Source organism: Homarus americanus, unplaced genomic scaffold (assembly GCF_018991925.1).
Source record: "Homarus americanus isolate GMGI-L3 unplaced genomic scaffold, GMGI_Hamer_2.0 scaffold11022, whole genome shotgun sequence".
Lineage (NCBI taxonomy): Eukaryota > Metazoa > Arthropoda > Malacostraca > Decapoda > Nephropidae > Homarus > Homarus americanus.
Window position 1 is genome coordinate 15,107,073 of NW_024737068.1, and position 18,345 is coordinate 15,125,417.

The 18,345-nt window shown below is 38.4% G+C and overlaps 1 protein-coding gene across 4 annotated transcripts; it reads right to left on the reverse strand.

The window, feature by feature from the left end:
* On the reverse strand, positions 1-11,477 carry LOC121872995 (zinc finger protein 572-like). Of its 4 annotated transcripts, none has more exons than XM_042376220.1 (3): positions 11,285-11,477; positions 5,964-6,106; positions 1-2,152 (listed from the first exon to the last, which is right to left on the reverse strand). In XM_042376220.1, exon 3 carries the CDS (start codon positions 1,259-1,261, stop codon positions 446-448), a length of 816 nt encoding a protein of 271 aa, XP_042232154.1. In that variant the 5' UTR covers positions 1,262-2,152; positions 5,964-6,106; positions 11,285-11,477; the 3' UTR covers positions 1-445. The 4 variants fall into 4 exon arrangements, with proteins under 4 accessions (XP_042232154.1, XP_042232156.1, XP_042232155.1 ...); XM_042376222.1 differs by having other exon boundaries at positions 11,328-11,476; XM_042376221.1 differs by lacking the exon at positions 5,964-6,106.
* Positions 11,478-18,345: the final 6,868 nt, after the last annotated feature.

The following is an 18,345-nucleotide window of genomic DNA, read 5'->3' on the forward strand; positions in this document are numbered from 1 at the left end:
TTCGGTGAGCTGGAATCAATTACACAATATCCCATTGAAATAATGGATTCGGTTAACGAAATTTTCGGTTACCGAAGGACCCACTGGAACAAATTGTGTTCATTAACCGAGGGACCATTGTACTCTGGAATCTGAGGTACTTTTAATCCAGTGTTTGCCCACACCCTTCTTTATCATATTCTTTAGACTTACTGGTACTAAGTACCACACTAAGTTTTTCTGAATGAATTAAATACAGTATTATATCAAATGAAGTATCTAAAGTTTAAAGGTCTTCTGAATAATAACAATACAGTATTAGTTTCCTCTCATATATGTTACATGAGAGAACTGCTTTCTTTAACATATTCTAAAACAGCTTGAGTTTCTCTATTGTATAAACTTCAGAGGTGCAAATAAAATTTTTCCCCGACACCTGATGGACACTCTTCTTCAAACAATAGTTTCACTCTCCTACATGAATTCTCATGTGTTTTAGTAGGTTACCCTTTTGTGTAAAACCTTTAGGACACTCGGGACATAGATAAGGTTTTTCTCCTGTATGGGTTCTCGTATGTCTTACTAGATCAGAATTTTGTAAAAAGCCTTTATCACACTCTGGACACTGATAAGGTTTCTCTCCTGTATGTGCCCTTATATGTCTTACTAGATCAGAACTTTGTGAGAAACCTTTTTCACACTCTGGACACCGAAAAGGTTTCTCTCTTGTATGAACTCTCATATGTTTAACAAGAGAAGATTTTTGTGAAAAGCCTGTGAGACACTCTAAACATTGATATGGTTTCTCTCCTGTATGAACTCTATTATGTTTTACTAGATCAGAATTTCTTAAGAAGTCTTTAAGACACAATGTACAATGATATAGTCTCTCTCCTTTATGAGCCCTCATGTGAGTTTCTAGATGAGATTTACGTGTGAAGTCTTTCATACACTCTGGACACTGATATGGCTTCTCTCCTGTATGAACACTCATATGGTTTACTAGAGCAGAATTCTGAGTAAAGCCTTTGAGACACTCTGAGCACTGATAGGGTCTCTCTCCTGTATGAACTCTCATATGTCTGATGAGATCAGAATTCTGAGTAAAACCTTTAAGACACTCTGGACACTGATATGGTCTCTCTCCAGTATGAATTCTCATGTGTGTTACTAGATGACATTTTTTGTTAAAGTCTTTAAGACACTCATGACACTGATAAAGTTTCTCTTCAGTTTGATCCTCCATGAGTGTTTCTGTATTAAACTGATGGGAAAAAGACATTAAACACCAAAATGGTCTCTTTCCTGTATGATGCCTTGTGTTTCATAAGATGTAGATTTTGCAGTGTGTTCAAAACAACTATGCAATTGCAAGATTTCTCTTTCATACAAACTAGTGTGATATTCTAACACTTTACAGAAATGCCAGATACTTTGAACACAAAAATTCTTTCTCAGATAGAGTACAGTACTTCCTTTTATAAATAGGGTCTTTATGCTATACCTGTATCAATTTTGAAGTTGATGAGTGTGTCAAGCCACTGGCTGCTGATAATGTACTGCACTTGTAATTATTACTGATGATGAAGTGAATATTGAGATACTGGGTGTTATTTTATGTGGAGTATCTTTGATAAAACGATATAATGCATGGTACTGCATTGAAATTTTTCAAATGAATACAGTAAGACAGAACAGCAGTATTTGCAAGAGGGTTTGCTAAAATTTTGCTTTTCATGAACAGTATCTGTATTTCCAGTTGCCCTTAATTTTACTTTTATCCTCTTCACCACTGATCTGCTCGTTAGCCGCTTGGCCGGTCGGTCACGTCTCTGTTACACACTGTTGGCAAGTACTGGATATGCACTGGCTCCTGAATGTATCTAAACCTTCTCCAGTGTTGGTTAAGTCTGGTCTTAAAAGAGCTCACACTCGGTGCCATCACAACACTCTCTTCTTGAGTGGAAGAATAGAATACAGTACTGTACATACAGTAGTATCCAACCTTAATTTCTTAGGATGGTTTTTATACAATATAATCACTGGGAAAACTTTCACTTTTTTCACTTAAGGCAAATTAATTGTATCAGTTTCCATTACACCTAATCTTCTGGGCAATACTATACTATGTCCTGCTTGCATACCCATTTGTTACTTGTCCTGCAGCCCATATCTGTGGAGAGAAAACCCAGGAACAAATAAAACATTTCTATAATTCATATACTGTACCTTGACCACTGCCATATCTACTTAATATAATAAAATAATAATACAATACCCCTGTACAGGTACTTGTATCCAAAAATATTTTAGCCTTTATGGTTCAGCAACTGCCAAAATAACATAAGACAAACAAAGGAAATAAATCTTTATTTTTTTCATTGCTAATGAGACTACAGATACTGTAGTGGGTGGGAATCATAACAGTTTTGATGATATCATCAAAATGGAATAAAATTCAATAATGACTTTCAGATATAAGGGGACTGCAACTTCATCTGAGATGTCCCAATGGAAGTTGTGATAAAGATTCATTCAAATATCCTATCACGTCATTATTATAAATAGTAACTCAGGTTAAGCAGTGCAGAAGCAATAGGGCATTCAAGAAATAGATGACAGGAGGAGAAGAATGAGCCTAAGAAGAGATGAAAGAAAACAGTCTCAAATGTGTCTTGCTATAATAACAAATGGGGAACAAGATTTAAACTCTTGGTGTCTGTAAATACTTCAAAATTATAGTATTTACACGCTAACCTGGCCCGTAAGCCACGCCCCTCTTCTATACTAATAGCCGATTGGTTCATAGAAATTTCAAACTAAATGTGTTCACAATTGGTAAGCAGACTTGTTATCTAAAATAATGTTAAATATCAGGAATGTTAAACTGCAAATGATTTCAAGGCATTAGCACTTCATAAAGGATGTTAGAAAATGTTAAATATTTATCATAAAAGGTTGATATAAATACGAGTAGTCCAGGGTTAGGTAAAATGCTCAGGGAAACCAATCAGCTATTTGTAGCTATAGACGAGGGGCGTGGCTTACGGGCCAGGTTATCGTGGAAAGGGTATAGTCTATGTAAAGAATCTTAGTGTCATTTTAAGCCTAAACTATAATGAATAATTCAAGTATTATAAGTTTTACAAGTTCAGTAACAAGTGTGTCTCAAGATAAACTTGCCAGCAGTGTTCAATGACGTCAAAATTTACATGTACAGTAGAATTAAATGAGCAAGTACAGTATGACTGAAATATTACCGGTACTCATTTAAAACCTAAATATAAATGGTTCAACATTTGTAAAAGCCAAAAGCAATTATGATAGAGAAGACTACAACACTGGGGTAATGTCATTTCATCTTCTGCACTTTTTCAGGTGTGCTAAAGGTGGTAATTACTGTAGTTAAAAAAAAAGCTAATGATTCGGCCCTATTCCCCAAAAGAAAGTTCCCTGAAAATAGTTGCCAGTGAATAGATTTGCAACCCTAGTTTCAGAACTTGAATTTATTTTATAATTAAACATTTTCAACCTCTGTTAAGTTTCCTAATACTCTACTACGAGGTCCGACACAAAAAAACGAGACTGATGCTATAACTTTTTATTTGTCAAAGGATTTCATGAAGATGAAGCAATTTCTGAGATTAGTAACAAGATAGTGGAGTTGGGTAAGCAGCTGGAGTTATAAATTGATAATGATGTTGAGCAGTTGGTTGAAAGTGTAGCAGAAGAGCTTAGTAACGTGGATCTTGTTGAACTGGATGCACAGAAAATTGCAGAGGAAGAAGAGAGACAAAATGTAGAAGAACATGCACCCCCCAAAAAGTTTTCAGTGAAACAAATGGCAGAGACATTTGCTACTATTAATAAGGGGATGCAAATGTTTGATGAAATGGATCAAAATGTTCGAGTGATTTGCCAAAGTTGACAGAATGATCCAAGATGCACTTGCTTGCTACAAGGAGATTTACAATGAAAAGAAAAGGCAAACTGTGCAGTCTAAATTGGATATATATTTTAAGAAGTCCCCCACTGCTGTCACCTCACGCCCCACCAGTGCTGCCTCTTCACTCCCTAAAGATGATCCAATACCTTCAACAAGCAAGTATGTTAGCCTGTATGAAGAAAGAGAAATTGATGACCCACCCAGCCCTGTCTCCTCCTCTGCTTCATCCAATTGCTGTAATGTAGTCTCCATGTTTAATTAAAAAATTATTGAGGGCCTGTGTGCATTCAGCTGACTACATTAAAGGTAAGTGCACAGTAACACTTTCTTCATTTTTCATTATTGATTACTTTTATTGAACCATAATTCATTTTAGATTTTCTATGTATTATTTTCGCATTTTCGACTTACGACCTGGTCATTGGTCCCTAACCCCGTCGTAAGTCGGGGACTGACTGTATTCATTTTTTTACATTAATTTTACTACAGCTACAACCAGGGGTCTTATTTTCTTCATTTTCTTGTGTAGAACTATTGTCCCGGACTCCCGACTGTAAACACTAACGAAAACAATGGCGTCCCATCTCCTCTTGCATGACCATATTATTATTCATTTATATTGTATAAGGTGCATTCAAAAACATTATTTAGAGAATATACAGTAGTTTGCAATTTCAATAATTGTACTGTTTTGGGGGAAAAGAGGGTAAAATGCCACACAAAATATATGAAAAGGTTACACTTGGGAACGCATCTCATTATTACTGCTTTATTTTAATGGTAATTAATGATTTGCGATACGATGATTCACCTTACACTGCAATATTGGAGGGCACATTACTGTCGTTATTCGAGGCTTTACTGTATAAACAAAGTGGGTAGGCCTTGTCCTCAATCAGAATACATTCTGGTGCACTCGTGAAACTTCTTTGGATCTTGGCGAAGTTCCTTGAAGGGATGGTGAAGTTCGCCTACTACAGGTACTATCATCTTCCTTTGATATATGGAATGTTTTTTCCTGGGTATCTCTACAGGTGCCACACATTGAAAAGCATTATTTTCTAAAAGTACTGTACCAGTATATGTCTGCACTGTATAGACGGCATGTTCACATTGGCAGGTGGGACACAGGTCGCTTCAGAAAGTAGGTCGCGCATCTACGCCCTGGTCGTTCGATGCCGCAGGACGCTTACACATGGGGCATAGCCAAACAATTAGTACCACCAGATGTCACAGTAGATGGTATAGAACAAAGCAGGCCATCCTGTATCATCATATCAACATTTGGCCTGCCTGCATCACAAGCTCAAGACGACAGCATCTCATGGTGAGTACAGTGCACATTTTATTTTGTTTATTTATATAGTATTGTGTATACAGGTACAGTATTATACATTACAGTATTTTGTTTATTTACAATTACTGTACTGTACATGTACAGTGGTGTTTGCATACAAAAATACAGTTCTGTGTCTGTCCGTGTGAGATATATATAGTTTAGTCAACTCTCAGAAAACATTCCCCAGCACTGATGTGTAGTTTAGAATCTTGAGAAACTTTCCCCAGCACCTGGAAACAATCTGGGGATGTGCGATAGTGTCTGTTCGTGCAAGATACGCAGTATTGGGAAACTTTTCCCAGTATCCAGAAAATTTTCAGGGATGTGGGATTTTTCCAGGTTTGAGAAAGTTATCTCATTAACAGAAAGTCTACCATAGCTACCTGGAAGAGCTCTGCACCAATTATTCTGGCTAACAGGGATATCACTTGCATAATGGTTTTCATGCTTTCACATGCATATGACCTTTATTTCCAGGGAAAATTAGTACTTTTGGAGATATGACCCTCCAATTACCAACATTGTTGGGTAAAAAAACACAAAAACAACTCAAATATCAGTACAGTATACATATCAAACTTAACCTAACAATAGAAACCAGAAAGACCTGACCTAACCTCCTATCCAGGGGGTGTGGCTCTGGCCCCCTTGGACCTCTGGTGTACATTATAAACCGAACTTTACCTAACTAAAACTTACCTTAATTAACAGACGGAGGAGGATAAAGTAATGCCACTTAAAGGAGGAAGTGGTGCAGTACAGTGTTGTGATCTTTATGAAGAGCTTGGAACATGTTTCGAGCAAAGGATGAGTTCTCTTTTTCTTTGGGAATTTGTCCTTTTCTGCAATAACAAAGATGGCAATCTTGCCAATACAGACAGTCTGAATTACACCTTGGACACTTTACTGAACCAAAGAGAACACCATGAAACCTTAAGATGCCCAAAACTGTGGGTTCTCTCTCATATACTCGTTGAATTACACACCAATCTTCCAATGAGCAACTTTCACAGACAGAAACCAACCTTCCCACTAATTCAAATTCACATCCTTCTTTCCTCACACAGCCAAACTGTGGAATGCTCTGTCTTTTTCTGTTTCCATACTATAACAATCTGTCTCACTTAAAAAAAGCTGGTTTTCTGGCATCTTCGTGGTGTAGATTAATAGTATTTTTCTCTTCTATTTTTTATTTATTTTTTTACTCTTATTCATCCTCCCCCCCTCCCCAGGCCCTGTTGTGGGCCGAGTACCTGTGCGCAGGTGGGCTATTCCCCGTAAAACAAAATAATAATAATAATATGCAGTATATATAAATTTCTGCCAGAAAAGCTATGGAGTATAAGAATCAATGTAAAGTTTCATGAGTGGTCACTAGGAATATTAACCAGTTTGCACAATACTTCAATGTTTAACTCACAAATCACAGAAAGAAGAAAAGCCATTAATAACCTCAATGCAATAGTGTTCATGATTTTTGTGTACACTAATGTACACTTCTTACCTTTGAATACAACTGGAAGTTTCATAAATTTTATATACTTCGATCATATTTTCCACAGTTGTTCTTAGAATGATACGAACAAATAAAAACGATACAACAATTTTTTATTTTAATATTATTTTACTTTTCCTCTATGATAATAAATCACCTGTTGTGGACAGGATATGAAAGACGAGGGAAATTGCAGGGCAAAAAGCTGCAAAAAATAATCATATGACACTAATTTCATATCTCTACATGGTGTGTACCGAAAAAATGAATTATTTATTGTAAATATTCTGGCGATAAATATCCTGTGATGCCGTTTGTTTACCTAAGTGGTTAAACTAATAAATTCTGAATCTGGTCTCCTTTAAATTTTAAATAAGTGAGAGCCTAATTAGGGGATTTACTATCATATACTGGTACAGTGAGTTCTGCTATAACGCGTGTTTTGACAACGCGAATTGGCTCTTACGCGATTTATGAATAGAGGAACGATATTTGTATAACGCGAACACTTGTTTGCTGTAACGCGATTTTTGCTTACTATTTCTCCAATTTTGTGGTATTAACTGTGAATATGGTAAAGAAGAATATCTCCAAGAAGCGTTCTGGCGATCGCATTCCCAGTGATGATCGTAAAAGAAAGGCTATAACCCTTGAAGAGAAGCTCGATGTTATCTACCTCAAAATCACCCATCTACCCCATCAAATTATATTCATATTTTTTCAAGGTAAAGTGTTACATTTACTGTGCTATCCTTTGTGTTAGGCTAACTACTAAATTTTTTTCGATTTCGAGTAGTAATCTGCACCTAACCCTATTTTCTCCATAAGCCCTGTTATTTCTATTACGCAAATTTCTATAACACGATGTTTTACAAGAACACAACTATCGCGTTATAGCAGAACTGACTGTACTGTACATTGGCTTGAATGTCCTTTTTTTCTTCTTCATGTTATAGGCTTCAGTTCCAGGTTCGTGAATCGATCGGGTGCGTAAATCCCTTTTTTTTTCTTTTGGTACAATAGATTCTTAAACCTATTGTATGTATAAATGATGAAACTCATATACAGTAGTTGGATTTGTATCCCATATTATGGGTTTTGATACCTTTCCAATTTCTTTGGAATATAATTGGTGTATAGTGAACAGTATGTTGCTATACAGTACTGTACAGTACAGTACTTAATGTTCTTCCCCTAAGGGACAGACTCTTGAGTCAGAGACAAGACAAGCTCGCCATCTGGAATTTAAGTACAGTACTGTACTGTACTTAGTTATGGCATTCTGTGTATAGGTTATTTTTTATTGTTTCACAAGTTACTTATGCTTGTGGAGATTAAAACCATCTGCTAGAGTTCAGCTGTCAACATGGGCTAGTTAGCAGGAAGTTAGATAAAGTTTGATAGATATCGATGGTTAGGTCTGGTTCTTTCATGTTTTGTGCATTGTCGTTTCCATTTTCGTGTTTAGTGTCATGCAAATAGTACCTCCAGAATTTTTGGTTCAATTCCAGTAGTTATTTCTACTGCTAACTTTTTTCTCTGGACACCTTTACCCAAATAAGAATGTTTTTTTATTTATTTATTTATTTTTTATTTATTTTTTTTATAATGTATGAGAACACCGCTACCACCAGAAGGAGTTGTTCGATTTTGTTAATTTTTTCCACAGATTTTCTTATCATTATCTTGTAGTAAGTATTTTAGGTAAAGGTTCGTTTTAGGTTGAACATGGAGATTACTGTACCCCAATTTTTTTTTTCTTTTCTTGTGAAGTTTCAAATGAATATGACCTTCATTTCCAGTGCAAATGAGCTATGAGCTGTTATGGAGATATGAACCCCCCCCCACAATTGCCAACAATCATGGTGGTTCAAAGTGGGCAGGGTTTTGAATTAGAGAGAATATGTGGGGCAAAATATTAAAAAGAACACCAAACAAACCTTTGAAACCCTTACCTAACCTTTCCTAACTTGTATAAAGGTTAATAAATGCTTTCAAGTTTATGGGTCCCATCTCATCTGAACACAGAAAACAACACCACCATCACATACTAAACATCCAAATTAAGAATAAGGTAAGTTTTTTATAGTTTTAGGATTTTTATAGGTTAAGTAAGGTTTCCAAAGGTTAGGTTAGGTTGTTTTGGGGTGATTTTCTATGGCTTTTTATACATATTTCTTATACCCAAAGAAAGAACGGTGCACTACTGTAAATTGACCTAGTTTTCATAGATAATAAAATGTTAAATATCCCACTTATACGTAATTTTCGCCAGAATTGCCATTGAAGGAAATTGTCTTTCTGTTAGAATCGTCAAAATTACTGATTGCAACTATAAAATTCCCAAGATTCATTTAGTGGCAACAAGTGAAATAATACCTAAAATAAAAATTAGTTGCCTCTTAAAATATTTACTATAATGATAAGATCATATGTGGAAAAAATTAACAAAATCAAATTTCTGGTGGTAGCCGTGTTCTCAGAAATTACCCCAAAATCTTAATAAGACGACGCTCATCGTCGACGTAAATAATGTAAATATTTCCCCAAACATAAGAACTTACCAGCTTGGATAGATATTATTATCGTTTTGGTCATCCAACGAATTTTAGGATTTTAAGGTTAGGTTGAAATTACATTTTTCCTATCGTTTCTTTTTTATATTTTGAACAACTTCCAAATAGGTGGATGACCGAAACGATACTTTCGCCGGTATTATTGCATTTCCGCACACAAGATTCTTACCCCTAATCTATTATCATATTCGAATAAGACGTCTAATTATAAGATAATTTTATTCTTTTACATTACCATCACAAATGTATAATAACGGAGGTAGCGTATCCAAAATGTTCTCTATTTTCTTCCATTAATCTTCCGCCATTATTGCCTACCTCACCTCCCACACTGCATGTCTCCTTCATAAATCATCACGCGCATGCGTACCCGTACAAGTCACATGGCCAATTAAAAGCGTTTTTGGGGGGCAACCAATTAAAATGATTTGTGGTATAATTCGTGGTATTTTTGGCCCAATCAAATTTGATTTTTATTTTGGGTCTCATATTTCGAAATTCAAATTCATTTCTGACCATGGAAGTTTGCGATGGGCGTCACTTCAATTATATGGAGCCGATTGCGAGTTTTGGGGAAAAAACGAAGAAACTATAGCATTTTTTAGATCTCATGGTGTTCTCCCGACCTCAGTAAAGTGTCCTAAGTGCAAGAACGAATGTAAATATCGTCAAGACGAACCAGGACAATAAGGTAAGAAATAAGTGATTCTATCATATGGTCAGAGTCAGGTTAGATTACGTTAGGTTAGGTCAAGTTTATGTTTTCTAGCATTTTTTTTTGTATTTTGTATTCGCTTAGCCATAATTTTTGTCGTAAAATACCCCACCAAAAAAATAAAACAATAAAAAAACGGCCAATTTCCAACGGTAATGAAGGTTATAACCGATCTAAAGGTATTATTGCGTTTACACACCGTTCATTCCTACCACTAATCTATTATCATATTCGAATAAGACGACTAATTATAAGATAATTTTCATCTATTACATTACCGGGGGAAATGTATAATAACGGAGATAGCTTATCCAAAATTTTCTCTACAGGTAAATCTAACATTAATCTTCCGCCATTATCGTCTGCCTCTCCTCCAACACTGCGTGTCTCCTGCATCTCCTTCATAAATCATCACGCGTATGCGTTCCTGCACACGTCATGCGGCCAATCAAAAGCGTTTTTGTTTTTGAAACCAATTAAAATGATTTGTGGTTAATTCGCGGTATATTTGGCCCAATCAAATTCGAGTTTTATTTTGGGTCTCCTATTTCGAAATTCAAGTTCAGTAACTTCAGTTCCGACCATAGCAGTCTGCGATGGGCGTCACTTCAATTATATGGAGCTGACTGCGATTTTTTGGGAAAAAGACGAAGAAACTGTAGCATTTTTTCGATCGCATGGGGTTCTTCCAACCTCAGTAAAGTGTACTAAGAGCAAGACTGAATGTAAATATCGCAAAGACCAACATTTGTGACATTGTGTAAGAATCTCAGAATCCAACGACGAACAAGAACCAGGCCAATAAGGTAAGAAATAGGTGATTCCATCATATGGTGAGAGTCAATTAGGTTAGGTTAGGTTTGATTTTTGTTTTTCTGGCGTTTTATGGTGTATTTTGCCATTATTTTTTCGGAAAACGTCCAACGAAAAAAAATCGAAAAAAAAACGCTAATTTCCGCCAGAAATGAAGGTCATATTCGGTCTAAACACACACAAATACACTAGAAAAATATATTTTTGACTTTCTAACAGAACGGTGTGACAATGCAAATTTACCGATCTAAAGTTTTAGCATATTTTTTACTTTCGAACAGTTGTGTGCATACAAATTTACCCTTTCACCCTTGGATATACATTACACGACAGGCATTTTGAGGATTCTCTCGACAGAGGAATAAGGATTGAAGTAGAGAAAATGCTAACCACTGCTCAACAGTAAATAAACCATAATTACAGTTAAGATTAAGCAGTTTGTATTAAGACGACGGTTGACAGACCAGAAAGCTTCAGGTGCTCGCTTGTGTTCCTGTGGCTGTTATCCGAGGTGCGTCAGTTCATCGGTTCTATCCATTAGAAGGATAGCTCACTCCATGGTAATTTTGTTTATCCTTCTGCGATCTGTGACGGTGGCGTCGTTAAGCGGCCGCTGTGTATAAAACATTTAATCCCATTGTGCGAGAACACCAGATTATTCAAAAACAAGAATTTATATATATCGTCAGTTTTCGGTCAGTAGGTTATTGTCATCCAACTTTAGATATCTAGGAATAATTTTGTCAAAGCCTACTTAAAGGAATATACCTGGGCCATAACTAGTTGACAGCATTTCCTGCCATCTGAAGGCAGTTAAAAGAAGACACCAAACGGTCTAAATTACAGCAAAAACTCCTGGCTTGTGTAGCCTAGAATGGAAGTAGTAGGCCAACTTATGTCAAGTTTGTGTAACTTGTGTGATCAATGTTTGTGGATTGTTATTGTTCTGTTGCAGTGCCTGTGTTTGTGTGTGTGTAGTATGTTACCAGTGTAATGAGACATGTGAGCATGCTGATTGGGTATTAACATTGGTTAATGCATTTTTCGGAGTGAGGGTTGTAAACTCTTGGAACAATCTACCAGAGAGTGTTGTGACGGCACCGAGTGTGAGCTCTTTCAAGACAAGACTTGACCAACACTGGAGCGGGTTCAGGTACATTCAGGAGCCGGTGCATGCCCAGTACTTGCCAACAGTGCGTGACAGAGACGTGACCGATCGCCCGGGCGGCTAGCGAGCCGATCAGTGGCGAAGAGGATAAAAAAAGTTATTAAATGTTGCAAAAGTAAAATTGACATGTTCTATCCATTTACTAACTTAATCACTGTTTACCACACCAGGCACACCTTTATTTTTTTTGGAGGGAGGGCAACCAGACTGTTGCCTGCACTTCGGCACCTCAACTACCCTGAGAGATTGGAGCGCCTGAACTTGCCTAGCTTATACTACAGACGGGCAAGGGGTGACCTAATTGAGGTGTATAAGCATCTCAAGGGGCACTACTCAGTCGAGTGTCCTTACTTGGAGCTGGCGGACGCTCGCCCCACAAGGGGTCACAGCTCAAGATTGAAGAAACCGCAAGTCCAGAAAACTGTGAGGGCAAACTTTTTCGGGGTGAGAGTTGTGAACTCTTGGAACAATCTACCAGAGAGTGTTGTGACGGCACCGAGTGTGAGCTCTTTCAAGACAAGACTTGACCAACACTGGAGCGGGTTCAGGTACATTCAGGAGCCGGTGCATGTAGGACCTACATGTACGCATGTACAGTATGTGAGCCTAACAAAGAGAAAATAGACAAACGCAAATAGAAATTAGACAACTGGCCACATACAACATTCTACACCCGTACCCTGTACTGTTGTGACCACAACTGCCACAAACCATTCTTGTACCCACAAGCAGAATTATTGGAGAGGTGTCACACTTCCCAATACCCCACTTCGCGTCGTCACTGCCCACTTGTGTATGTAATTGCATTAAGGTCTTGTGTGTGATTGTCACACACTGTACTGTACAGTACTGTATATATCCATTATCCCTAGTATGGATGTTCTCTGTAAGATTTACGGAATTTTACATATGACCTACACCAATTTAAAGTTTAATTTTTTCAACGATATTGAACTAACAAGTTGTTTACACTTCGTTGGAGCCCTTCACTAGTACAGTATATAAATTTGCATTACCACCTGGCTGGTACGCGTGAATGGCTTTATCGCCGTGTAAATACCCCTTCCCTAATATATTCTGAATTATTTTAATCTAGAGAATACATTTAATTGAAATGAAACCTACATTAAAAGATCATGGCACTACGACTTTGAAAAAAACCCACAGTAGATAAGCTTCAATGTAACATAAATTGTCAATCAAGGGAGTAATATGGTTTTACCTAGTGTGCAAGTGGTGTAGCCTATTTTCAACATTAAAATGGTGGCAGTAGTTTACAAACAAATCTTTAAATGAGGTTTTATTTGCATGAGAACTACAAAAAGAATAGCAATGTTACATTTTGTTTAGAAGATTATCTATCATTCAAACGTCACTTCTAAAACTTTCTGGGAGGCTTCTGAGAGGTTTACCGTCTCGCTACGGTACAGTGCAGTGGATAATATACCTGTAGTTAATTACTGCCTCACACATTACTCGTATACCAGCAGCAAATCCCATGTTATTACTCTATCAGTAACACCAGACACCATGCTAATATACTACCAGTAATACCAGACATGTTAATATGCCATTAATAACACCAGACACATGTTATGCTACTAGTAAACCGGGAGCCATGTTGTTACTGAGTGAGTGGGAAGTCTTCTCGGGCTCTCCTACACATTTTATAAACATGCTTATCAAATTGTAAATATGTATTATAATTTTACTGAATAAACATCATCATTATCCTCTACAGTACGCACGCAAACTTCTTCATCACCTGAGTAACAACATAGCGCCCGCATGTCACCGAGTTGATTGAACTCTCTCTACGGCTCTTTGCTATCAGTAACACCAGACACCATGTTAATATGTCATCAGTAACACCATACATAATGTTATTTTGATACCAGTAACACCAGACATCATGCTAATATACCACCAGTAACAATGTTAATATGCCATCAGTAATACGAGACACAATGGTGTTATGCTACAAGTAACACCAGACACCATGTTAATAGGCTATCAGAAACACCAGACGCAATCTTAATATTCTCACATAAAACGCAAGCGGGTATCAAACCCGAGTCACATGTGGCAAGAGGCAAGCACGATACCTAAGAGTATGTAGTGAGAGAACAGAAAAAATCACCTAGATCCCATACATTGAAAAACAGCAAGATGGCAGTCAGCCACTCAAAAAATTAGTCGACCAATCAACCAGTGATCGATCCATCTCAAGAATGAACTATATATCTATTCAATCCTCACTAAAAAGCCAGATAATCAACCAGACAACCAGAGAGAGAAGCAGTCAATCCAGTCATTGGTGAGCAATAGGAAATGGGTCGGCCATGTACGTACATCTAACATAGTATATGTGGGACACTGATGCTTAAATTCGCCAAGCAAACAAAATGAGACCAAATTACATTCAGAGACTCGAGCGAAAATAGGACCAATTTGTATACACTGAGTGAAGAAGAAATCAGTCAAATTTATATTCATAGCTTAAATTGAAATTACGTCAAGTTAAATCACTTGTCAATTAGGGAACGAAATGTGACATACTGAGATACCTACAGTATGATGAAAATAGAAATCACTATCTCTGATTAAAGGAAAACTACATTAAAGTTCGTGGTACCCTGTCTCTTGTATTCATTGTCTTTGTCAAAGTATGAAAATCAAATAGGTTTTCTTATCTATACGCAAAGGAATAACTTGTGTACAGTACCTCTCAGGTGACATCGGTACTCCATGTTCTGATGTATCTGAGTGTTTTAGTTGTTGACGTCTTGCGCGTGTCAGACTCTTAACTACTTTAATTGCTGAAACGCAGTGATGATTAGAGAGCATCAGCACGATGTTTCATAGCAAGATTTTTCTTTAGAAATTTCTATTTATATTCCTATTCCGGATAACTTTATTGAGTGTGATGCTGGTGTAAAGGTGTGTGGATCTGTGAGGCTGCTGTGACGGTGTGTGACGCTGCTGTGGCGGTGTGTGACGCTGCTGTGACGGTGTATGTCTTTGAGGGTGTGTGACGCTGCTGTGATGGTGTATGTCTGTAAGGGTGTGTGACGCTGCTGTGATGGTGTATCTCTGTGACGGTGTGTGACGCTGCTGTGACGGTGTATGTCTTTGAGGGTGTGTGACGCTGCTGTGATGGTGTATGTCTGTAAGGGTGTGTGACGCTGCTGTGATGGTGTATCTCTGTGACGGTGTGTGACGCTGCTGTGACGGTAGATGTCAGTAAGGGTATGTGACGCTGCTGTGGGGGTGTGTGGCGCTGCTGTGATCGTGTATATCTGTGAGGATCTATGAGGCTGCTGTGACGGTGTATGTCTGTGAAGGTGTGTGAGGCCGCTATGACGCTGTATGTCTGTGAGGCTGCTGTGACGCTGCTGTGACGGTGTATTTCTGTGACACTGCTGTAACGGTGTATATCTGTGAGGGTGTGTGAGGCTGCTGTGACGCTGCTGTGACGGTGTATGTCTGTGAGGGTGTGTGCCAACAGTGCATGACACAGACGTGACCGATCGCCCGGGCGGCTAGCGAGCCGATCTTCTGGTGAAGAAGATAAATGAAAAGGAAAAGTAATCAGAGACGTGACCGATCGCCCAAGCGGCTAACAAGCCGATCAGTGGCGAAGAGGATAAAAGAGACTACTGTGATGGTGTATGTCTGTGAGGGTGTGTGAGACTACTGTGACGGTGTATGTGTGTGAGGGTGTGTGAGACTACTGTGACGGTGTATGTCTGTGAGGAGGCTGTTGTGCCGGCGTGATTATGTGAGGATGAAAGGCTGTGAGGATTAGAGGCTCTAAAATGGACAGTTGTAAGGCATGAGTAAGGATGTTGTGATGTGAGGTTGTAAGAAGGCGTGAAGCTATGTGATAATATGAGGTCATGTGAAGCTATGTGACAATATGAGGTCATGTGAAGCTATGTGACAATATGAGGTCATGTGAAGCTATGTGAGAGTATGAGGTCATGTGAAGCTATGAGTCCGCGTGGGAGTATAAGGTTATGAGAATATGAGGTTACATGAGAATCTAAATTTGTTTGGAGGTACAGTATGTGGTTATGTGATAATATGAGGCCAAATGAAGTTACGAGTTTGTGTGAGAGTATGAAGTTGACGAGAGGTTGAGTGTGTGAGGGTATGAGGTTAAGTGAGGGTATATGGCGTGATGGTGTGAGGTTCTTTGGTAGTCTATCTATTCGACATCGCGATAAGCTTTTTTCCTTCCCATATAAATACTGTCGATCTAGACTTATGGTTCGCAGACACAATATTGTCTCGGATCATCAGGTAAATCTCTGGGGAGGAGGATGGTTCCACATTTCTCCTGCAATATTTTTCAGCAACATTGCCTCGATTGTCCCACTGTTAGAGACCTCCTGCCACAGAGAGTGTCACTGGTCACAGTATCTCACCATTTACTTGTACCCGATATTAAGATGTATTTCTGGTACACTACCCACACTTTGGTGGGTCTGGGTGAGGTTCTCTTATTTCCCCCTTAAGTTGTGTTCTACAGTTTTGCCGACATTTGGGAAAACTCTGCTTGTTGACTAATTATAATATTCTTGTCATCTTACACTGTGATACGCCGAGTGTTTTCTGATGGGTTTGTCACCTTTTGTGCACAATTAATTAACTAAAAATATATATTTATATTCCTATTTTACTCATGTCTTTCTTCAGCTCCTACTTTTTCTATAATTTGTCCCCTTTGTATGTTATCCTTTTTCACATATCTGGATGTCGGAGACAGCACGACTAGCTCGACACACTTAAGTTTACTTTTCTCTCACTTGTACATATGTGTCTTGTGACGTCACCTTGGACAAACATATCAACCAATACCGGCTGACTTATTATTAGAATTTTAATGTTGCTCACTGTTTTTTAGTTCTTTTACATGCAGGTACTGTGACTACTGTGGAGTTATATCGACATTGATAAGTATTGTAGTCACTGATGAATTGCCATGTTTTGATACCTCGTTGCCCCACTGTATAGGGGCAAACTGGTCCCCCTTTGTTATGTACAGGACAACTAATATCCATTGGTTGATTCGCTTCTATATGGAATACAAGTGATCGCTGGCCCTTCATGCCCGGTGAAAGTTTGAATGCTCGTGCTGGGCTAGAGCGCAACCGCTGTCCGGCTGGCAGCGTACAGCGAATGAGGGTGCGCCAAGTCCGTAGACTTGCATCTTTTTCCAGCGTAAATAAAATGGTTAATTAGTGCCTTCCTAAAGAAACCATCGACATGGAACCAGGTTTGTTCCACTCTAGGAATTTTTTGCGATTTTTCCACCAAGTTTGATGAAAAACGATTGTGCCGTTTCGGCTGCCCAGAACAGACAGACAGACAGACAGAGCCACATCTATTCCTATAGTATATTAGATATTAGATGGCACAAGAGAGCGAAAGCTTAAAATTCGTTGTAGAAACAAAACGTTTTATTTCTACCACAATTTTTGTTATAATTTGTCATTTTTCTTTCTTTAATTCATTACTTTTACTTTTACTTTTATCCTCTTCGCTACTTTTTGGCCCGTTAGCCGCTTAGGCGGTCGGTCACGTCTCTGTTACGCACTGTTACTTAACTTTTACCTTTATCCTCTTCACCACTGATCGGCAAGTACTAGGCATGAACTGGGTCCTGAATGTATCTGAACCTGCTCCAGTGTTGGTCAAGTCTGGCCTTGAAAGAGCTCACACTCTGTGCCGTCACAACACTCTCTGGCAGATTGTTCCAAGAGTTCACAATTCTCACTCCGAAAAAGTTTGCTCTCACTGTTTTCTGGATGTGTGGTTCTTCAACCTTGAGCTGTGACCCCTTGTGGGGCGGGCTTCCGCCAACCCCAGGTATGTCTACATTTGACCGAGTAGTGCCCTGTGAGATGTTTATACATTCAATTAGGTCGCTCCTTGCCAGTTTGTAGTATAAGTTAGGCAGTTGCTGGCGTTCTAATCTCTCTGGGTGGATGAGGTTCCGTAGAAGCTACCTTGGGATCAAACAAACCAAGTCCATGCGGTCTAACAGAACCCTAAGTGAGTCAAACTCAATTTTAGTTACCCACATCACATCTAAATCATCGGGTACACTTAGATGGTGATGTAGTGGATAATGACTCCCCGTGACAGGTGATACAACCGAGGGAACAGAGCTGAATAATATTGGTTGAGACGATTTCACAGTTAATAAGACGAAAAATGCAGGACATCCTCTGCCTCAGAGACTTGAGAGATAAGGAGGTTTTCTAGTCTAATGTGAGCAAAGACAACAAAGGGCAACTCTGCGATCA